The 24,676-nt window shown below is 39.8% G+C and overlaps 1 protein-coding gene across 6 annotated transcripts in view; it reads left to right on the top strand.

The window, feature by feature from the left end:
- Window positions 1-24,676, top strand: part of LARGE1 (LARGE xylosyl- and glucuronyltransferase 1) — a 326,896-nt gene that overhangs the window by 282,573 nt on the left and 19,647 nt on the right. For 5 of the 6 annotated variants that reach the window (XM_074902384.1, XM_074902383.1, XM_074902385.1 and 2 more), the window contains 3 exons: window positions 504-659; window positions 13,868-14,031; window positions 18,486-18,764. In XM_074902384.1, the coding sequence (XP_074758485.1) occupies window positions 504-659; window positions 13,868-14,031; window positions 18,486-18,764 (599 nt within the window). The remainder of the gene's footprint in view (window positions 1-503; window positions 660-13,867; window positions 14,032-18,485; window positions 18,765-24,676) is intronic. The other variant, XM_074902387.1, reaches the window with a different exon arrangement.

Here is a 24,676-nt window from a genome sequence, read left to right as displayed (position 1 = left end):
CTTAAATTCAGTCCTTTTTGAAGGGTGAAAATGGGTATAGGAATTAATTTCAAGCTTTTTCTTCTCAGTACCTAACCAGAGAAGAGTCTGCTTGGAGTGAAACAGTGAATCAATTTCATTAGCTGAAACAGTTTTGTTTCTGAGGTTAATGTTTAATACCTACATCCTTCGTCCTGCCACCTTCTTCAACAGAGTCCATAACCTGTCAGCTCCATGGTGAGAGCTGTGGCGGCATTTGTGAGGTACTGTATCACAGACTAGAACAGCACCCTAACTCAAATGTGCAGGTAACCCTATGGAAGAGTTTCAAAGTACATCACTGTAGAGTATTGACTTGGAAAGATAGGCCTTCCTGATAAAAAGACAGAAGGGAGTCTGTTTAGTTTTGCTGGTGATTTTTTTTTGTTTTTAAGAGGGCAGTAAACTGAACACACATAGAAAGAACAGATAAAGCAAACCTGTATTCTAACAGCAGGATGTGTTTTCTCTTTTTTCCCTCTGAGGTGATTCACTGGAACTCACCAAAGAAGCTGCGAGTGAAAAACAAGCACGTGGAGTTTTTCCGCAACCTCTACCTGACATTCCTGGAATATGATGGGAATTTGCTGAGACGAGAACTCTTTGGCTGCCCCAGTGAGGCAGATGTTAACAGTGAAAATGTAAGTGGGATGTTTAGGGCTTGACAATTTAAAAGATGGCACAGGCTACATGAAGACTTGGAGAGTTGGTAGTGTGGGTAGTCCAGTGCAGAGGGACTCAGGAGAATTGAGGTCAGTGCTCAGATTCCAGGAGTCACACTGTGAAAATTATTTAATCTCTTTGTGCCTCAGTTCCTTGTCTATAAAGCTGTCATTAATCCTGCCTTTCCCCTGGATTCTGTTGCACTTTTTGCCTACTTTGCCTTTTAAAAATCCCCAACAAAGGTAACATCACAAACTGAAAATGAAGATATGGGGTCTTAATTCCTTAGACATAAAACTTTCAAGGGGAAGGAGTTGTTTCTTGCTGTGTGTTTGTTCAGCATACAGTGATGTCAATTTTGGCTAGTAGATACTAATGCACAAATAATGAAGAAGAGATTAAAATACCAAGACTGCTAGATCTAGGTCTATGAGTTTTTGCCATGCTGCAAACTATAGAATGAGTTAATACTTCAAGGTACATGTAGACTGTGAGACTACGGGTTTTTTCTGCACTGCCCCTAACAATACACAGCAGCATTTATGTGTACCTGCATAAAATTTGCAATCAGAACTTTTTAGATGAAGTTTTCAGATTTTCATTTGAAAATGGTTGAAATCAAGGATGTTTACATACAGATGTTCTTAAGTGTGTGAGTGTCTTAGTACATATAATTCTAATGTAAAAATCTGTTAACTGAAACATTTATACACAGATTTATATGAACTCCTTGTGTATAATGTTGTCTCTGTAGACTTCTAGACCAAGTACCAATTTTGTCTATGTAGTCTAAAAGGAAATAAAAAGGAACCTGTAACATTTTATGTTATCTTCAAGAAAAAAAAAATCTAAAATATACAACATTCTTTATATAAAAATCAATAAAGCAAAGCCAGTATCATGTGCACATTAGCAGTTAAGAGGTAATTGGCAGTCAATAGCATCATTGAGGCTTGTAGTGTTTCCATTTAGTCTGTGGATAAAATGACCACAAGAGATGCCATTCCTAATTTTTTAACTATAGTGCTCAGAGATTGGATAGATATATTTTAGTCCAAGGCATGGATTCTGAGATGCTGGACCATCCCACTGTCTTCTGAAAGGAGCAGGAAATGATGAGAAACTGGAGATAAACATTAACTGCAAGAGACTGAAGCAGGGATCAGAGGGAGAGGGAGAGGAAAAAGGCGAGTGCACAGTGAGAGTAAAAGCACATGGAGAAAGAAAATCCTCTGCAAGAGTGAGAGGCTTTTAGACAGTTAAGTGAACTGAATGTGATAAAAGACCACTAAGAGTCTGACCGTCAGAGACATCATGATACAATAGACAGAGTAGAGGACAGGTTAGGCAGAGAAAAAGAGTGAGACATCAAAAAAAGACAACAGAACAAAACACACCTTCATCACACTTTAAGAATGCAGGTTGAAATTATACTGGATTCACAATATGTTGTGTAGGTTCAAAGAGCATGAATGCAGTCAGAGACTTGTTGCTATATTTTCCAGAGCTCTCTAAATCCTTAATAAACAGATTTATTCCAGTTGCTGGGGAGCAGTGCACAATGAATGCAGGTTCTTGCTGCTGAAAATGGCAGTCCTGAAAATTTAAAAAGGCTCATTTTACTGAACTGGTATCTAGTTGACAGACACTGGAAATGACTAACTGTTCAAGCCTGTTTCTTATTCAAGAGAAGTAGAACGCAATATGGTATATGGTATGTCTTGTGTCTGAAAAAGAAATGTAACTCATTCTTCCGTTTATAAATAATAATTGAAAAAGAGATACGGGAAAAGAATGAGATAGACATACAAAAATAAATGAATCCTAACTTGCCAAAAGACACCAAAAAGTTAACAACCTTCTATCAAAACAATCAGATACAGAACAAAATCTAACTTCAGATAGCTTAGGAGTAGTCACTTAGGAGAAAGCATTGGTTTTTATTAGTTACCCTTGATGTAGGCTCCTCTCTAAAATTGACTATGTCCTTTTTATTGTAGAATACAAAAGCAAGTTTCAGCTTTGAAGTTATGAGACCCTAAGAATAGGATTATCATGAAAACCACTCTCACTCTCTCTGCTATAGAACATGCAGTGTCACAGGTGTCCTATTAAAATACAGTACATTCCCATGATCTATTGTAGGATAATCTTCAGAAGCAGAGTATCTCGTAAGGTGAACAGGGAACCACTGTTTGTCATTCTTCCTATCACGGTTTGAGCCCAGAGGGCAACTGAGCACAGCACAGCCTCTCACTCACCCCTTCCCCCACAGGAATGGGGAGAAGAAAATAAAGCAAAAGGCTCAGGAATTGAGATAAGGATAGGGAGGGGTGATCACCCATTATGGTCATGGGCAAAAGACAGTCTCATTAGGGGAAGAAAAAGAACATCAATTTGTAGCAGCCGAAATAACAAGTCAGAGTGTTCTTTTTTCTTTCTGCAGGCCAGGGGCCATCTTCTTTCCTTATTCTTCCTATTTCTTTTTACACCAATACATACTTATGCTTTGTTATAGCTCTTACTTCATAATTAGCAAATCAGCAATTAGGCAGCTATCAATCCTTTCCCCTATCAGCATAAGACCACTCTAACACGCGCTGTGCAGACCAATCACCTTCTTGTTCATGCGCTGTTCACGCGGCGGTAACTTCTCACAGTTTAGTACTTTTCCACAGTTCAGTGTTGCAGCTGTCCGTTGTTTTTCCCTGCCACCTTGGAACAACTCAGCAGTTTCTTATCTTTCTCCCAGGGCCTGTTTCTCATCCAAGCATTGCTGCTTCTCAGGGGCTGCGCAGAGCTGACAGGCCGATGCCAACCCACCTCTCCCCCACAGCCACGCAGGGCCAACAGGCCAATGCCAACTTGCGTTTCTCCCACATCAATTTAATTCAAACACTAATACCACCACCACTCAACAGAGTAGGACAGTGAGAAGCATTACCACATCTTTAAAAAAACACCTTTCCCTACCCCTCCCATCTTACCAGGCTCAGTTTTGTTCATGATTTCTCTACCTCCTCCCCACCAGTGGTGCAGGGGGCAGGGAATGGGGTTACAGTCAGTCCCTCCACTCCTTCCTTCTCAGCAGGAGGACTCTTCACATCCTTCCCCTGCTCCAGCATGGCATCCCTCTCACAGGAGACAGTCCTCCACAAACTTTCTCTGACATGAGTCCTTCCCACGGGCTGAAGCTCTTCCCAGGATGCTCCAACCTGGGTGCCTCCCATGTGTTACATTCCTCCCAGTGCTGAACTACAGCAGCGGGGGCTTCTTCTCACAGAGTTGGGCACAGCCAACAGTGCTCCATGGGCTTGCACATCAGCATCTGCTCCATCGGTGGCCTCCATGGGTGGCAGCGGGGGTGGCCTGCCCTCTCACCACAGGCTGCAGGGAGGCTTTATGCTGGTGCATCTCCCCCACACCCCTTTCTTTCTCCCACTGACCTCTGTGTTCACATAGGTGTCCTCCTTGCAACTCATCTTCACAACTCATCCTCCTCCTCCCAGGTTCCCCTTCTTAAATACGTTATCACAGAGGCGCAGCCACCATCGATAATTGTCTTGGCCTTGGCTAGAGGTGGGTCCAACTTGGAGCCAGGGGAGCTTTGAGAAGCTTCTCGTAGGGGTCACCACTGTAGCCCCCTCCCCTGCTACCAAAAACTCCCTTCATACACACAGACCCAGCACACTCTCAGTAAAAGAGGAGTAAAAAAGTGGAAATCACAACTAGCAGGTTCAAAACATAGACATTTCACCCATGATGTAAGGAAGCTTTAAGCAGGAGGTAATGTTGCTAAGAATATACATATGCCAAAAGTGATTCTTCATGGAAAGAAAATCAATCAGAAGTTGTTAAACTTTGGTGCAGAAAGTCCTTGAACCACAAGGTCAGGACTAAGGGAGCATTCTGAGAAAGCATCACCATACATTTGCTCCACGTTTACACTCCTCTCTAGGCAGCCAGCTCACAGTTGGAGACAGGATGCTGGGCTACACAGACCTTTTGTCTGACAAGATGCAGCCATATATTTCCATTAGGATTCCTAAGCATAGGATTTATACAAAGGATATAATCTTTCTCCAAAGTCAAGTATGGAATTGCTCTTTGATTTATCTTAGTGCCTATTATTTTTCCTTTCTCCTCTGAATTGAGACTAGCAGCCCCAAAATACAATTGGGCTTTATTGTACTAGGCATTGTATATGGGTAAAAGGTGCTCCTTCAGCTGCCTGGGATTCTCTGCACTGTGGACAAAATGTTAGAATAGCTCCGCTGATTTTCTAATCAGAGAGAATTACTTTAGCATTAAATGCACTGAGCCCTGTTATGAAAGAAGCAGTGGTTTGTTGTTGGTCTGTCACTGTCTGACTGTATCAGAATCTGCCCTTAAGGTCTTGTTCCACTGTGCCAGCCATTGCTTCTCTACAGTTTAATATTTGTAATGATGTTTTATTTAAAATGCAACCTGTAATTAAGGGATCTCATCTGTAATTAAAATATCTGTAAAACATGAAAAGGAAGTGTGTCAGTGAGTACCATTGGGCTGATTCTCTTACTCTAAGGCCCTTTTACACTTCTCATCAGTACTAAGATGGTTAAAATGAATATAAATTATGCATCTTCCCTTTTTAAGGACTCTTTATGGTGCTAGAGAGATGTAAAGGGGCATTTGTTTAAAGATAATCAGACCTTAATCTCACTTTTCCTCTGTGTATGTGGGTACATACATGTATGCTTAAATATATATGTCTATATGCATGTGGAAGGATTTTCTAAGGAAGTATAATACCACAGACTGAATTTTAACAGGTCTAAAGGCAGTCTTTGGATCTCATACTGCATCATCCTGATCTGGTCAGTTTTGATCTTCAGCTGCACCACACAGCACTGTTTCCAAAACATTACAGATAGGAATGAACTGAACAGATAGGGCTCTGAAACTGAAGTATAGGAGGCAAAGAAATATTCTGTTTATGTAAAAATGCTTATATGTATGTCTATGTGCACATGCATGTTTCATCCTTTCCTTGAAATATTCCGAGCTGAAGGACCCTGTGTGTTGCAGGGATAGGCTGTGGACAGAAGCTGCCACGCACTTCTTGCCACAGTTCCCTTTATGCAATATGTACTAAATGCAATTACACGGAGCAGACTCTTCTCTGAAAATTGGTATTGCAATCACCTCTTTTCCTTTTATGCAGATTCTGGATGGGAAATTCAGAATATGAACTAAATCCTCCTGTAAACACAGCCATGGACTCAAGTGGCCTTTGGAGCATGTCTTTAGTCATTCCATCCTACTTATTCTGTGCTATTTCCCCCTTCTCACTCCTTCTTTCTTATTTTCATGCAATGCAGATTTTTTGGGAAACCCACAAAGGCAAAGCTCACAATAATCTCGAATCTGAATGCTTCCTATTGACTTTTAATGCTAATGTCCAGCATTTCATTCTAAAGGACCTACTGTAAAGCCTAAAATATTCCAGCAGGATCTTTTGAGTACCAGCCTATCTCTGTAGTTACACTTTGAGATAGATACTGTAAGACTTGTTTTAGCACACACTCAACCTTTTAGGATTCTCATAAAACTTCCTTTCTGCAGACGGCTTCTCAACCAGGTACTTCTGCCAAAGCATTAAATCTGAAGGTTGAATGAAGTGTCCCCTATTCATGAAACCTGTATCCTGATCCAAAGCCCAGAGCAATATCAGTGGGAGGTTTATCACTGATTTTGCTAGGTTTAAGAAAAGGCCAGTAGATTCCCATTAGAAAAGACTTTCAGAAAACACAGGAAAAATTTCTCTGCAGATTTTTATTTTCAAATCAACAATGCAGAGAAAGAGTGTAAAAAATCTAGTTCTCCCTGAAAACACTTGCATAAGTGTATACTTACTTACTAACTGTTTTTACTTATTTGTGTAAAACCAGAGATTCTTACTAGCATATGGCTGTGCATACCAGCTTGTAATATCCACCAGAAGAGCAGGAGATTCTAGCAATGTACCACATAGTAAAAACTCTACTAACAGATTTAGCAATTTCTGAATATCTAAAAATAGCAAGCAAAGGGAATTTCCAAGTCAGCATCAGGGTGCTGAACTTGCAGTAATACTGATGCTTTGAGTACCCTTTGCTCCTGCAGAATTTCAGAGTACTTCATCATTTGTAGGACTGGGATTTAAAGTTACTATATTGTTATGACATAGTCTTTCTCTAGTAACAACAGGTGGTATGCGGCAGTTTTGAGGTGAAATCCTGACTTCCCCAGCTGTGTTGTTGCTATTGTTATAACTATTATTGTTATTATTAAATGCTGAGGTGGTAGACCATCCTGTTAGTTGCCTCAAAGTTGCCATTATTCCACTTTCAACTGCTTATAATATTGCTACATGGGAGATCATGTGGATCGTGTAGACTGGGATTTTTTTGTTGTTATTGTGCTGTTTTTAGGTGAAACATGGGGAAAAGCTTGGGGGGATTATCCACACCACAAGTTCTGATGACTCTCATGAAAATACTTCAGAGAAGGAATTGACTTTTGGGGCAGGAACATGTCTTTTGCCAGCCTGGTAAAAACTTAGGCAGATTATAATGCTGAAAAATTGTGGTTTACACATTGTCAGTAGTATTTTCTTTGACTTTAGGGAGGCTCAGATCTCTGGAGGCTCTTTCTTAGGAGAATGCATGGATATGCCTGATGAGATTATATGTATCGCAGTGACACAGCAGAGTTGAGCATGCTGCAGGCAGGGGACCTGGACAAAGACTGGCATTTTCTGTGACTGTTTCTTCTGAATGCTCCATGTCACATTCTGACTGGACAGTAGAGCTGAGAGCAGAAACCTATTTGGTCTCTGTTCTGAGGAATATCCATTGCCCTCACTGACATCTGGACAGTATGAAGGAGAAAAAAATCCAGATTCACATATGAAAGGGATGAAAGCTACATCAAAGGCAGAAAGGAAAAAATTGAGACATAGGTTCTGGACAAAGAGCGTTTGTAGCAGGAAGAGGAAAAGACTGATGTGTGCCTGTAGGCTTAGGGAGTTGGCAGACTACTTGAATAGGGACCATGAGACTAGGAACAGGGCTGGGACTGACTTAAACTGTGGAACTTGCCACACAGGAAGGAACAGGGCTAGAAACAATCTGGGGAAACAAAGTAAGGAAGCCAACCTGTCAAAGTGTTACTGATTTTATTATCAACTGAAATTAAATTGTGTTTGATTTTAATATAAGTATAGTATTAAGGGATATTTTAGTAAAAATAATTTTACATTTATTGTATTTTGAATCTAGCAACCGACTGCTACTCTAAAATCCCCTGTACAGCCCTGTAACAAGGCTGAAGGGACTGGTCATAATTGTTTAGTAGGAACGGTTAGAACCTAGGTAACAAAACATGAGGTGATTTGTAAACGGATTTATAATACATGTATAGGACTAGAAGAATGCAAGTAGTTGTCAAGGTCCAGGATTAATGGGAACTGAGGGCAGTAACCGTAGCAGCTTGCAGGTACCTGCCAAGAAAACTGTGTCCTTAAGCAAAAGGTAATTCGGCAGGGGGAGATCGCGACCACCGACTCATGGGCCACCTACTCACATTACACCCCAGACCCATTTCTAGACATTTCTAAACTTTACTGCGCAGAATCAGAAGTAGGAGGAGAATATGTTAATGATTTCTTGGAAGTTGTATGCTTATGTATGGAGACTTAATGAATATGTATGAGTAAGTTCTATATAAGGTGTATGATTCTGGTGCTCGGCACGTGTTGTTGGTGAGAGCACTCCCCTACACGTCCGGCCATCAATAAAGAAGTGTCTGCTTATCTGCATCAAATTGGTGTCGATAAGTTATTTTTATCCCGGATTTCAGTGACAAAAGCACTGTGCTGCAAAGAAGGTCTGGGAACAGCTCAGCCAAGGAGTTTTGGCAGGAACCTGGGGAAAGGAGATGCAGAGGACTACCAAGATCTGACATTTGCAGCTGAGATCAAGGGGAGTTCTACTTCATGTACACAGTCTAAGATATTATGCATGACTAAAAATTATGTTGGTTAATTGCAGCCAAGATAAGCCATTACTTCCATTGAGCAAGAGCATTAGCTACTTTTTACATGCTGCAACAAAATTCCTCTTGCTAAGTAGACTTGCTCAGATGCTATCCTCTGTCCTTAGCACAGCTTTGTTTCACAGAAGGCTCAATTTGACCCACGGTGAATGTACAAAATTTTATGGTGTGGGAGGAATAAAGGTTTAACTGATATGGGATTAGTCTGGCTTTTTATTATTAATGATTGGAGAAGCCAGAAGTACTTTATGTAGGTCAGCCTAAACAAGACTCAGTGAATGCTTTTTCCTCCCTACATCATAATCTGCTTTGTTTATGCCATGCTAAAAGCAACAGATAATTCACACACTTTGAAAGTGCTAAATGTTGCAGTCCAAACTGCCTACTGGTGGGAGCTGTGACAGCTGCACAGGAGGAAATGAAACTGCTGCAGTTTATAACCAGATTATAGTTTCATCCTGGTCTAGTGTTAGTTTTCATCTCAGTGGCTAAACTGAGTTGATTTTGTGCTATGAATCTTAACTGTGCACACCTGAGAGAAGGAAAGATGATCTGAAAGTTAAAAGTTTTCACCTAAGCTACTCTGTTCCTGTTGTATTAGCATGATATTGAGTGACTGACTGACTTAAGCCTACTGTCATCTCACTTCACCTTAAACACTTGATGAGAGAGAGGTGCCTACATTAGGGTTTTTATCCCCTTCCCCAAGATCTAAATAGCCTCTAGACACAAAACATTGGTTGTTGATGGTTTTTTAAAATATCACTAATCCCAAAGAAAATACTTGTGATTTTTGGATTGATCTCATCTGACATTAAATCCTGTAGATTTTGTTGGGAAGTAATTTGTTTCTGTGATACAGCAGCTAAAAAAAAAAAAAAAAAAAAAAAAAAAAAAGGAGGCAATCACAGATTTGTTTACACTAGGAACAGCCTTAGGAGGGGAGATTTATGAGTAGATGAACAGGTTCACTGGTGAAAGGTCCATGTTGTGTGTTTTGTATCATATGGGTCTACCATATATCACACGGATAGAAAACAGCACCTCATCTCATAACAATGTGTTAGTCAGACAAATAGACCTGGTAAATCATGACAGTTTATGGTAGAGTTTAATGCCTTCTGGCCTGCCTGTACCTCTCTGGCCAGCCTAGCTTCAAAGACTACTTTTCTTCAGATGAAGTCTGATCACCTGACACAGCTGGTTGCCCAGAGAAGTAACTTAGTGCATTTTTTTAATATATTTGTCTTTTGGCATTATGCCTGTCATAGCTGTCATTTTTATTTCTGAAACAAGTAACATGCTGCTAATGAAAGCACTTCTTTTTTCCCATTACAGTATTTCCTCAGAGAACATCTACTATACAGCATCTGAAAAGAATATATTTTTCAACTGTGAGAGTGTTTCCTAGAGGTTGCATTTCCCACATGCTCAATGACAAGTAGCCATAGTGCTGAAAATCTTGTAGAAACAGTCAATCTTATGCTAAGCAGGTACTCGCTTATGAGAATACATGCTGTCACTCTAAGGTTGAGAAGTCTGATATATTAGGCATACTGTCATAAGCATAATGGAGGGGTCCATGATGGGAATGCCATCTTTTATTATCAAATTCAGCTGACATTAAGGTCCTCATTCTGAGGTTGCACTGTGTTTAAGTAAGCATCTCTTTGCATAGATCTGTCAGCATTCCCATTATAAATCCACCTTCTCAAGAAGACATAATGTAGGAGCAAACTTTAAACCAAGCTATAAGTTCTTTGTCTGTAAATAAGGGTTCCACACAAAGTGCATGCTGTAGATAAGATTATATCATTTGAGAAATTTTATGTGATCATATAACTGAAAAATAATATGAGCTAACTCAGAAAGGGATAAATTTAAGGATATATAAGTGTCTGTCTGACAACTCCCTGTCTTTTGAATATCATGCATCTTTAACATTCTTCATTTTAAATTTGTGTGTAAGAAATGGCATATGACTGTGTGCAATATGTTTTTATAGGCTGTATGTGTCTCTTCATTGTAAAGAGGAAGCAGCCTTTATATGTGATACTGGGGCATGGGTATCTGGAAAAAAAAAAAAAAAAAAATATATATATATGAATGAGGGGAACAAAGAAAGTGAGAGGGTGAGAAAGGCTCTTCAACTGCATAAAACTGTGCAGTACCCAGCTGCTGGTCCTGATATTTTGCTAGACCAAATTCAGAGTGCCCAACATGTCCATCATTGCTTCCAGTAGGAGAGGAGTTTTCATATGAATAATCACACACTATTGCATTCCAGTGCCTGTTGCCTCACCATTGCAGGGCAGGCCCATCCTTAATGCAGACTGCTTTCCACATACACAGTGACAGTGCTACAGGCCAAATCACAGCCTGGCCTCTGCTGGTTGTCCTACCTGATGGAGAACACCTTAAGTAAGCTGTATTAGCTCCTAAGGCTGCCTAACATTTTAGCTTCTTGCTATGAGCAGGCAAGGATTGCACAAGCATTCCTGCGAAGTGCTGATGAAGCTGTGTTTCTGATCCTGCCAGGTGTTGCCCACATATTGACCATGGCTCTCAGACAACCTGTGCTTGGGCTTCCCCCTGGCAGCCTGCCTGCACTCAAGCAAGGGGTCCTGGGGGAAAAGGCTGGGGGGGGGAGTCAGTGACCGCCATGCCCACGGTCCTTCTAGGGACTGCTCTCTCCAAGGGGTATGATCACAGCCATCTCATATCTTCTCTTGATTCCCAACACTACATACAGTACTGAGGATGAGTCCTGGGAAGTGCCAGGGCACTCGTGGACTATCAGCGTAGCTGCGGGCTCAGAAGAAGTCTGACAGGGCAGCAACAAATCTTGACCCTATGAAATGTGGCAGAAAGAGCAAGATTTCCCTTTCCCTCTGTTTGCTGTTCTCCACCTCCATCACCAACTTTATGACTTGGTGAGTTTCACCGTCAGAATACTCGGGCCACTAAGAAACTGTGTCTCCTCGTCTTCTCCCACCCAGGGCTCTGTAGTGCACAAAGCCATCATTTAGCCCCAGATGTTATTAACTCATAATTAAGTGTTTATATCCTCTTAGCTTGCAGCCGGAATGTAATCTGGTAATCATTCAGTGACTGCCTGGTTAATAGCAGCTGTGCAATTCTAAATTTCTAGCCTGGTCATCTGTATGTACAGCAGGATAGTAAGGTACCCCTGAAATCTGCTTTGCTGTTGTTTTAACCATTTAAATTTCAGTCATCTCCTTGACAATTCTGTTAAGGGCATGCTGATGTCTCTTTTCAAGGAAGGAACAGAAGGACACAATATTCTTTCTAGTCAGTGTAAATATTGGGTTAATTCAAATATTGTTTGAACATGATTTGGAAAATAAAGTACAGGCTCAGCTGAATGATGATTTGTAAATCAGAATGAATGAAACTCCAAGAATACATAAAAGAAATCCTGACTTCTTTTCCACCAAAAGAGATCTTGATTTCAATAGAGTTTTGCCTGACTAAAGATTTTTCAGGATTCAGACTCTCATCTTTCTAAAAGCCGTCTCTCTTGAGGGATGTTTTAAGATCTGTGCAGAACAATAGAACAGAAGAATGAGAGCCTGATCCAAAAGCCTGATCATTGAAATCAAAGGAGGTATTTTCATTATTCAAACAAAGATTATAGAGTGCTGTACAGGAAAATATCAGGAATTATTCCATCAGCCTTCACAGGAAAACATGCAGCTGTAAGCGTTATTTGATGATGGCAACCATTATGCTTATAGTTCCAAGAACTACAGCTCTTCTTAACAGAGTATTAGAACAAGAAATACCTAAATTTTCCATTTTTTTTCTTGAAGATGGTGAAACTATTACTTTAAATCCTTCTAAACAGGACAAAAAGAAGATATTTTGAAATTTAAATGAATGTCTATAATTCAATATATGTGTTTGTTGCATGAAACAGTTTTGAAGTGCCCTGTGATTTTTATCAAAACTTGTAAAATTCCTATACAATGAAGATTTTTATTATGTACTGAAAAATAGGCAATCATATTCTTATAGGATGCTTTTAGGAAATAAAATATTAAAATGGAACCTTTATTAATAACATACATTTTAGAGCAGCACAAATGGAACTCTATTTGACATGTAATTTTCTTCTTCATTACGTTTTTGTAGTACATTTTACAGGAGGTATGACTGATTTTTCCTTTTAAATCAGCAAGTTTTAAATAATCTAGCCAGATGTTTGCCTTAAAAATAATATAGTTCAGGGATGGAATTGGTCAGCTGCATAGACGTGTGGTCAGTTTTTCTCTTCCTCCTTTCCCCAGAGGTAAACTTTTATTCTCTTAAAGCTACATGTCTAAGTGAATCTGGATTGGATTGCTTTGAGATACCCATTTTGACTTTGAAGTGGCTTGGTTTCCAAGGGAGAAAAAAAAACCAGCTATTCTCTGCTAATCTGCTGTCCTTTAGATTTTTCAAACCAGATACCCAGAAGCATAAATCCCATTAAAAGTGTAGGCTTATTTCTGGCACCTCTGCATTTGAAAGAATATTTTCATTGCAAAATTGAACTGGTGCATGTGCATAAATCTCAAGAGATGAAATAATGATCAGTTAAAGATTTTACTTTTCCAGCTGTCTGTCCATGCTGATAGCAGCAATTTACTATTCTCCAACAGAGGCAGCAGAATGAGAATTGCTCAGTCCAGCACGTACAAGCTTAATCTGTTACTGAGTCTTGTCTAATGGAGCTGTATGTCTACAAGTAGTTTGAAACATTGCTTCTAATAAGGAATGACAATATGCATCACATTGGAGCTTTAACTCTGAAACCTGGTGATTATTAAGCTTGTGATTGTTCACTGTTTCATTGCTAGTCTGGATGTTGAAAGTATGTAATAATACAATGGTCTGTCTGCCTTATCAATTTATTTATTTACAAGTGCTTTCTTCTAATATCTTGTCCAGTGACTTGCAGGAGCAAGGCTTGGGAAAACCCTGCTTCTCTGTATGTTCCACTTCCACTCCCTGTTGCATCATGCTGCAAGTTCCCAACCTCCTCATTCTCTTTGTTTTGCTAAAATAATTACAAGAACTTATCTTTATGTCCACTCTTTCCTTACAGCTCCAGAAACAGCTGTCTGAGCTGGATGAGGATGACTTATGTTATGAATTTCGTCGAGAACGTTTCACTGTCCATCGCACTCATTTGTATTTTCTACATTACGAATATGAACATGCTTCAGACAATACAGATGTAACACTGGTGGCTCAACTATCAATGGACAGGTAGGGAGAATCGCTTGTTCATCTAGAAGCGAGAGACAGTATTTTCTGACAGAGAAATCCCAACTATGTAGGGAGGAGCAACTATGCTTTGAGGAGAGAAAAAACTCACTTGCATAAAAACTTAGGTGTCATACTGTAAGATCTTTCTTGAATTAGGAGTAGCACATGTAGATATCACACACGCATCCAAACTTCAGTTCTGCAGTGCACACATGAGTGGGGGTGGAGTTCATGAGAGCTTGAATACTGGATCTGCAGGGGTTGTTACTTGTCAGGATTGTCAGGCATTTTTACTTTATGACACTTTTGCAGCAGCTTAGAAAAAACAGGAGATGTTTGTAATTAGACTTAGGTAAGCAGTTGTACATGACCAAGTTTTTACATACAGTGTTTCCTTATTAGGCATTGTTAGTTTTGCTTTCATTGGCATTTTCCTTCCAGAAAATTTCAATTAGTGATTTTTCTTATAGTGAAAATCAAAACTAAACATTTTAGTTTCCAATTGGGAAGTTGAAACTGAAACTGTTTTTTTCATATGCTACTGTGAATTAAAAAGTCTCCTTTTGAGAGGAGTCATTTTTATACAAATGTTAATTTTCAGAATAACATTTCTAGTTTAATTCTTCTCAACTTTCAGTTCTGATGTAAAGTGGAATTTAACTGGTATTTCATCTAGGAAAAAAAATCCATTTTGTGACAAGTTCCACGTGCTCCTTTCTGATTCTTACCATTGCAATTAGTTAATATTTTTCAGAAGCTCTGAAAGTGCAGTTCAGATCAGCCAGCTTTGTGAAATTTTGAATTGTCACTCTCCTTTTTCCTCCTGCTTCTCAGTTTGAATCTAGTCCAAACTTTGTAGTTACAGCTATTAGAGTTGGTTACAAAACAGATCAGAACTTGATTATCAGCCAGAAACCGGTATTTCATTTAGCAGAGCACATACAGAATAAGACATGACCTGTGAATACCACCACTGCTACACCAGTGGAAGGTCAGCAGTATTCCAGGAGGGTCAGAGGAATTCAGATCAACAGAACATTTACAGCCTGTTTTAAAAATAAACACAAGCAAATGAGGGCTATTCTGTTTTGCCAGTGCCTCAGCACTGCATCCTGCACATTGTGTTATGATTTGCTATGTGCATCAGTTTCTGTTCTCTTGATCTTTAATAGAGGAAACATATCTTAAGTGTTCACAAACCTTTGACTAAAAAACTAAAGAAATAAATTAAGCCAGACCCTGAGCGAGTGCCACAGTAAATTTGTAAAGCTGTTGTGTGCACATGATATATTTATTTTCCCCCCAGAAATTAATTCAAAAGAATAAGCTGGGTCTCAGTGCTGATTCACTGGCACTGATGCAAAGTCTGAGCATCTGTTTCCCTTTCTGGATCCTCACTGGGGCACATGTTTTTATTGATAGACTCACACATTTTTAGTCAGGAAGAACAGCCCTCCTGATACTGTGCAGGGAAAATCTTCCCTACTTCGTTGGTGTGTTGCTACAAATTATCGATTTCAGTTGGAACTACTTTCAGCTAAAATCAATAAATAATATCATACCAAAGAACTGTTCAGCTGCTTTGTTTTCTTTCACATCTTTAGGTACTGCCTTTTTTTTTTTTCCCCTGTGTCTTCTTTAAACCACTTTTATTAAACTCCTCCAGCATAGCTGTAGACATTTAAGAATAGTGTTGCAGATGTAAGATGACATATACATAAAGAGTGTGCTATATGCCACATTCCTGCATCGTTCCTTCAAATGATCATCTGAGATGAGGAAAGGCAAAAAAGCAACTCCCAGTGTCTCCAATTATAGTCCTGTTGGAGATGAGACTGACATGACAATCATGACAGGCTTATGTTTTCCTGTGCTACTCTTGGGGAAGGGAAGAGAGGGATGCAGTTAAGGAGCTACCATTAATGGCTTTAGATAGAAGCTTTGAGACAGGCTTTGTTCGGTGCTGTTTGTTACTGATTAATTGTCATCTTTTATGCTGATGTGACATTTTCTTGGATAATGGCTTCGTTGCATCTCTGTGGTTTTTATGCATGTGTTTTGGCTAGGCAGCCTTTTTAAAAGCTTGATATGCACCCAGGGTTCGGAAATCAGACTGGGAGTTATGAAAACAGGAGATCAGGATGTGGATAAGGAGACACATTAACATTACACCATTTGAAGTATGGGCAAGAATGAGTTGTAAATTGGTTGAGTATTCTTAAGAAGAAAAGTGAAAACAAAGAATCTCACAAAACAATTGATTTCCAGCAAAATTCACTTGACTTAAACAGACCTTTAAAAAATCTACCAAGTAAATGATGACCTCATTATTATGCAGTACAGCAGTACATTTATTTTCTCTAGAGTCCTTAAGAGAACGCATTTTTCAAGACCAGAAAGAAAACCAAAATAACTTGATCGTGTTGTGCTTAGAAGCTCGCAATTCTAAGCTTTATGACCATAAAGGAGGCTTATAACAACTTACGGAGAGCAGACTGTGGAGCATCACCCAGCAGTCTCTCTGTCAAACTCATGGAAGTGGAGCCTGTCAGTGAGAATGACACAGCAAAATGGAGTATTCTGAAGGGCACTAAGCTGTCCAGCTGGAAATTTATACTAGCAAAACCCAGTTCCCACTTAACTACCATGAAAAGCCTTGCAGGCATTATCAGGTGTGCCATTTAAACAAGTTAAAGATGACATTTGTCCACTGTATGGAACCCTTCAAAGACATTTTGCTACATTTCTTGCTAGGCAAGTATTCCATTTTTAAAAGGCTGCTTGAAATCTGAGTGCTGATGAATTGGAGTCTCCTAATTAATAGATTTGCACAATGTTGGAAAAAGGAAAAAAAAACCAGTATTTTTCTCTATTTATTGTTTGTACAATCAAAAGTCTAAAGCCTTCACATACTTTTTAGATTTTTTTTATCAATTTATGTTTCTAATCTGACTATATGTTTCAAGCTGATAATAACCTTTGTTTCAATAATAGGTAAAAAGAAAATAATGTACCAGGTGTAGACTAGTAAAGTTAATATCTCATATCTAAGAAAAAAATGATTGTGTCATCTTGGATGTCATCATGATCATACAGAAAAAGCTATTAACATTAAATCAGAACATGTGTTTGTTGGTGTGAATATATCAGTGCTTTCTGCTGCAAAGCTTAAGGAGATAGTAGGAGGGGGAAATTATTTTCTCTGATTACAATGATACAGAAAACTTTTCTTGTGTCCTGTATAAATATTAATAGGAAAAATTTAGTAATGTAGATTTGGAACTGAGAGAAGATAATCATGTTGCATAGTCTACTCTTCCTAATTTTTAATAGAATATCTGGCTAGGCTGCATAGTTCATTTCCCTTTGTATTAACTCAAGACGGTTTGTAATCAGTCCTTGCTGTATTTTTGGATGGCATATCTTAATGTCTAGGTGATTCTCTATACATTACCCAAAGTGCTTAAATGATTTTGACCAGGCTGGATTCGATTTACATTTGTGTATGAGATCTTTTGTAGTCATTTTCATCAATAGTATTGTAACTGCTGAAAATTTTAAATATATACATCAATACAACCCATTTCAAAAGTGATTTCATTAAATTTGAGATACTGCTAAAACACATACAAGCTACTACTTTAAATTATGGTTTTGTCTGAAATGCTCTTTTGATATTCCACAACAATGCCGTATCTCTCCCTCCTTCTCTCCTTACTCCCTGCACAGAGTAACTCCCCTTTCTATTGATGTGGCATCCTTTTGCCCTTTCCCTGACAGTGAGTTCTAGTCAGTGCAAGTGTTCAGATAACTCAGTATTCCCTTGACCTATCACTTTTAACAATCTGACTAACTGCCTTTCAAAAATGTGGGGAAGGTTTTCCTAAACAGGAGGTAAAATGATCTATGGGTCTGTACACCTTTCTCCTTCCACAAGCTTGTTGAAAAACACTGTAGTATGTTAGTGTGTGAGAACAGCTTGACATGAACTGTGAATAGGGCACTATACACTGTTGAAGATTGAGACCTCTACCCTGTAAGTAGATCCAAATGGACAGATCCCTACAACTGCTCAAAGCTCCCATCAGATGAAGTTCCATCATGCATGTGGGTTTTCCTGCAGCATCAATACTTCAGGCAGAAAGGATGGTGTTGATTTCACCTAGCTTTAGATATCTGAGTTGTGTGTATCTGAGCTATAGCAGTCTTAGGCTTACTTGGATTCAGTGGGGAGAAATAGGCATATCTTGGGTGCAGTCCATCTGTCCAGAAGGAGACATCAACTTAGATGAGATGAATCATGCTGTAGAAATATTTATTGCTTTCCACAGCACATAAAGTGACCCCAATCTGTCTCACTTAGAGATACATATCTGTATTTGATCAGATGAACCCAGGCAAAGATTCCCAGACAGGAGGACAGCCTTTTCTTATTCTCACCCTTCCTCTTTCAGGCTCCAGATGCTTGAAGCCATCTGCAAACATTGGGAAGGTCCAATCAGCCTGGCACTCTATCTTTCTGATGCAGAAGCCCAACAATTTCTGCGCTACGCCCAGGGCTCGGAAGTACTTATGAGCCGCCACAATGTCGGCTACCATATCGTGTATAAGGAGGGACAGTTCTATCCTGTGAATCTGCTAAGGAATGTGGCCATGAAGCATATCAGCACACCATACATGTTTCTGTCTGACATTGACTTCTTGCCCATGTATGGACTCTACGAGTACCTCAGGTAAATGGACAGTGGAGGGATTCCATCACTGTCACCCTTGTTTTCAGTCCCTCCACACCCCACCCTTCTCACATATTCCCAAAGCAATGCAGTTTGAGCAGATCTGAAAGAGGCATCTTATAGATGTTTAAGGAGTGACAATGCCCAGCCAGGCACAATAATTTTTATGGTAGAGAAAGGGGCTGTAGCTGGAAGCAATACGGTTATGAAAAACAAACCCTCAGGTCTAATTGATAGCAATCAGAATAATTCCCACAGATCAGCGGAGAATCAATTTGAAAATTGAACTGGACTAAGTATTATTAAATGTGTAAGAACATCCTGTATTAGCAGAGATATGAACCAGGCAATTTCCCTAAACATCTCTGGTTCTTAATGTCACTGACAGAAAAAACATGCAAAGAATTACTGAACTTGTCGTTCCTGTGACACACTCTTAATCCAGTTCCATATCTTGGAAAGAGGGTGATAGTCTAACCAGCTCAAAAACATAACTGCAACACCAGCACCTGTCAAAGCAATTGTGTATTGTATCATAATGAATGTGAGCAGGTTGGGCTGAGCAAACTACAGACGTCTGATCCATTATAAGTGAGTGTTTTTTAATAAAGACCTTTTTCCCCTGCAGAGGCTGGTCATCTGAGGCCAAAGCATAGAGCAAGGAGGACACCCTGTGGCCAGACAGGAGGATTTCAATTCCTTAGTCCTGACCAGCTTTGTTTTTCATCTCTGTTCTAATTTGGAAAAAGTTGATCGAAATTTTACGGTGAGGGTCTGCCTGTAGGTAATCTCTTTCAATCCATAAGCCCAAGGTTTTGGAGTGTAAAGGGAAATATACCTTCTGGTATTGTAAAATTCATTTGTTTCAGGCTTAACAGCTCAATAAGCATCTTCTTACTTTTCTCTCATGTGGAGATGTAATTGCCTTTTCAATTTCTGCATCCAGTGTGGGGCCAAATTCACTATTCGGGGGAATTGAACACCTCTCCTATGAAGAAAGGCTGAGAGAGTTGGTGTTGTTCAGCCTGAAGAAGGGAAGGCTCTGGAGAGATCTTACTGCAGCCTTTCAGTACTTAAAGGGGGCTTTTAAGAAAAATGGGGACAAACTTTTTAGAAGGGCCTATTGTGATAGGACAGAGCATAGTGGGTTTAAACTAAAAGAGGGTAGATTTAGACTAGATAAAAGGAAGACATTTTTTACTATGAGGTTGGTGAACCACTGGCACAGGTTGCCCAGGGAGGTGGTAGATGCCCCATCCCTAGAAACTCTCAAGGTCAGTTTGAACGGGCTCTGAGCAACCAGATCTAGCTGAAGATGCCCCTGCTCATTGCAGAGGGGTTGGACTAGATGACCTTTGAAGGTCCTTTCCAACCCAAAATATTTTGTGATCCTATAGCTTTTAAGACATTTCATTAATATCGTTGAAGTTTTATCACACTGTGTCATCTTGTTTCCCACTTACTTTAGGGATGCTTCTTTTTGAGTTGTGCTGGGAAGACTCTAAAATAATTCTGTCCCTTGCGTTAGCTGTCTCAAGGTACATGTAGGGACAATTGTTGTTACTCTATTCTTTGATGTTAGTGTTGCGTACTGTTACATTTCTTCAGATCTATGCTGGACACAATAAGGATAGCAGCTGTTGATACTGACATGTAGTTCTAAAAAGAAACTTGCTCCTCTGTGCTGCTTTGCAGTGCACTCATGGAAGCCAGCAGCAAAAGGAAGAAGATGACAGAATGATGTACCACAATACACTTTAGATAATACATGTAGTGATAATGTATTATAGAACTAAATGCATAGTGATGCCACCCATTGGTGCTGTTTCAGAACAAAAACCAGCTTCTCACTGACAGCTCTTGCGTCCAAGACCATGTGTTACTCTACCAGCCTTTTGTGAAGCCCATACCACCTTAACTCTGACTGTGAATCTCTTATTGCCTGGGAACATTGAAACTGCTAATCTGCTGTTACCAGCTCTTTAAAAAGGGTTTGGATTTTTATGCGCGTGGACTAGAGGCTTTTGTTGCTTTTTCAATAATGATTTTTCTGAGCAAAATATCAGGGAGGTGCAGGGAGAATATTTTAAATATGGATACCCTGTATTTTTATGCATTAACTGTTCCTACTGCCTCTGCAAGTAGCTAATTACTGCTATCTATCTGAATGGCAGTGATTGTTTGTTAGAGAGGTGTACAGACATTTTCATCTTCTTTTTCTCAGATAGAACAACCATAAGCAAATAGAAATAGCATGGTGTTTCAAGCATCGTTTTGTACAGGATGAGGCAGACAAGTCCCTCTTACTGCAAATTTGCTGATTTGCATATACTGTATATTGTGTCTGTACAGACAATATATTCTCAGAAAGATAGGAATTTTGAAAAACATTTTCAACATATTTTGAAGTTGTTGTATGTGAAAGATTAAGGCCAATTTTGAAGGAGAAACTGATTGAGTTGATGGTTACATGTCCCTCTAGGTATCTGTTGCTAGCACTTAGATTTGTGCTAATTGAACTTTTTTACAACTGCTAAGTAAAACCATTTCAATGCTTTTAAACTCCATCAGACCCCGTTTTTGTCCTACCTTATTCTTCTGTGAAGTACAAATGGAAAGAAAAGTATTAAATATATACAAAACTCAGACACTTTTTTTGGTCTGTGCTGAGTCTAAGTCTTTTGTCACCTTCCCTCATTAGTTACTGGGTCATCTTGTCATTGCCCCAGAGGTAAAGACTCTTTCTGGTTGCTACAAGTAAGGTGAGCGAGTCATCCTAAAGTTACTTCTAACATAAAATAACTAGACAGGCTGCTTACCTACAGTTGTCACTGAAGGTGACAGCTAGCATTAAAGTTCTTTCCTGACACATGTGTCTAAAATACACCCTCCACTTCCAGCAACACATTTAGCATGAATTGGGACTTGGCATCTAATCTCTATCCACAGATTTTATACCTGTCCCCTGCAACATGAGTTGTGAAGTTACTTTTCAGCATCTCAGCAAAAGACACACTTCATATTGTGTTGCCTTTTATTTGTTGGATGCTTTTGTAGGCTATGCATTCATTGCTTTTGCAGAGAGGAAGAACATTCTAATGAATATAACAGTGAACTGACAGCTCTCCAGTTCTTACCACAAACTATAACTGCCTTATTCGTTAATCTCAAACTAACCACTTAACAAGTCCTGATGCTATAAGCTAATTTGAATTAATGGACTTCTTTTTTGGGGGTTTTTTGTTTGTTTGTTTTTTGTTTTTTTCTGAATTCAGTGCTTTAGGATTAGATTGCTAGCCTTTCTGTGTCTGAAATTCTCTGTCATCCAGAAATGGAAGTGATATTACTGTCTGCCCCAATGAGGATGAGAGTTCTGTGTTAATTTTTGGAAAGGACTATGGAGATGGAAGGACTGATATCAACATGCTGGAGTTCATTCAACCTGTGAGAAGAGTCTTGTGATTTAAGATTAATTTCTTCCACACTTTGCAAAAAATAGGGTAGATTTAGAAATATAACCCAACCTTCACTGTGTCAGAATGACATACATCAGGTCTGAACACAAAGATGCCTGGGAAACAGCTTCCTGGACAACACTAGCAAAGAGAAAGCTCTTCATAAAATCATATATCCTTTATTTGGGGAAAGAACAGATAGAGCAAAATAGATACTGACTCAATATTACTGAATCCAAAAAAACATCCTTCATGAAGAAAGTGCAGGAATTAAACAGTTTACCCCATGCTAGTTTGCAAAATATCTAAATGTATTCCCTTTATTGTATTCCATGTACCTTGAAACACCAACTGTGAAAATTTTCCTATCCCAAGTATCACAGAACCAGTCAACCAGTAAATGGCACCTCCACTCAAAACAGGAAAAAAAGTTACCCCACAGGAAAAGTAGATTTGCTTCTAATAGGAGGAGGTTAGATTTTCAGCTGGTTGTCTGAGGAGCAGACCACTCACCAAGTTATCAGAAGAAAATGGAAGGTGTTTTCTTCTCTTCAAAATCCTCCCTGCCATTATCACAATTTACATGACCTCTGTTGTCGTTTGTCATTCAGGTTCAACGAGTGCTGGATGTCAGCACTGATTCCTTCTTCCCCTTACATTGGTCCTTTATGTCATCTAGCCCACATCAAAGGCAGGCTATTGTATTTGGTCAGTGCTGCTAGACTTCTTGACTGAGCAGGTCTGAACTCCCAGCTCAGTTTTGACCAACCTCTCCACTTTGACCTTACCAACATGCATCTCAGATGCTCACATATCTAATAAAATATTTCCTCAGAGATTATCCTGCTATTTTATTTCACTCTTGAAGTGCCTCCACCACTTCTCTGTGTTTGACTGTATCCACTACAAGCATCCTGTTTTCAGACCTCTGCTTCTCTCTACTTACCTAACTTTTCATATTGGCCTTTGACAGTGCAAGTGATTTCATCCTCTTGTATCAGTTTTTTCCCTCTGCCTTTTGGTTTTCTCCATGAAGGTGCTGTCATCTCTTCTTTCCAACTGTTCTGCCATTGACAGCTGTACTAAATTTGCAGATAACAAGAGTAGGGAGTGTACAGAAAGAATTATTGATATCCAGATAGTTTTTGTGCTTGTATCCCATATCTCACAAAATGAGTTATGTTTAACACTAGTTTCAAAACAACTTGCTCTGTCTGACAGTCTCTGCTGTTACCTTTGCTTGATACCTAGACCTACTTAAGCTTCATCCAGCTTCAGACAGTCAACTTTGGTGGGCAGGATTGTCTCCTACTTTTAGCAGTGCTAAGCACAGCAAAGTCTTGATGTTTGCCTTGGACTTTTGAGCTCCATCAAACAAAGAGCTAGTAACAACCATAAGTGGAAGTTGCTGTTCCGTTATAGAGCCCAAAGGATAAGCATCACTGCCAATATTACCTGCTCCTTCCTAGAACTGAATCCTCAAAGCTGTACTACTCAAGGCTGATAGATTGCACAGAGTCCAGAAAGCCTGAGATGTTGGAAGAGAAACTTATTGTGCAGGTTTAAGCCCTGCCGGGATTGGAGAGCACGTTGCCGTTGCCCCTCCCCCACCTGCGGCCGGTCGGGCTGGAAGTTAGGCACAGACCCGGGCTAAAGTAACAAGGAATTTAATACAACAGAGTGATAGAACAATCTGAACAACAACAGTAACAATTATAATAACAATGAACAGCAATAACAGTGAACAAGATAAAAGATATACAGAGAAATACTGGTAGCTGGTTTACGGACAAAGAATTCCCGCCACCCTGCCCGCCAAAAAGCAAGGTGAAAAAGGTCCCGCCCCTGGACCTGACGCCAGCATGGTATGAATAACCTGGCTGGAGATCCCTTCCCCCTCTCTCTCTGTTGGGAAGCTTAAACCTGTCCTAGCTGAACCAGGGCATAATCCACCCCTTTATTCTATACCATCTGCGTCATGTCCAGTTGCCATTTAGCAGTTAACAATAGCAAAGTAATAATTTACAAAGGCACAGCATATTTTACGGCATGTTCTCACCCAGAATCAAGTCCCCCTGTGGTACGCATCAGACCTCTCCATTGTCCTGCATCACCCACCAGGTGCACCCAGGTCCTTGGGCAAAAGCAATCCCATGGATGGGTTTGCCTTTACCTTTGCCTGGTGCAGGACTAAACCAGACCATTTTTCCCAATATATTCCTCATGCGCACCACAGGGACTTTATCCCCATCTACAGCACGTGGAGGTTTCAACTGAGCCGGGCCAGCTCTACTAGGAGATCCTCTTGTGTTGACTAGCCAGGTGGCCTTTACTAGATGCATGTCCCAGTCTTTGAAGGTCCCACCTCCCAGTGCTTTCAATGTGGGTTTTAACAGTCCATTGTAGCGCTCGATCTTTCCAGAGGCGGGTGCGTGGTAGGGGATATGGTAGACCCAC

This window comes from Athene noctua, chromosome 3, assembly GCF_965140245.1.
Source record: "Athene noctua chromosome 3, bAthNoc1.hap1.1, whole genome shotgun sequence".
NCBI classification, from domain to species: domain Eukaryota; kingdom Metazoa; phylum Chordata; class Aves; order Strigiformes; family Strigidae; genus Athene; species Athene noctua.
This window is presented reverse-complemented; position numbering and strand designations above follow the sequence as displayed.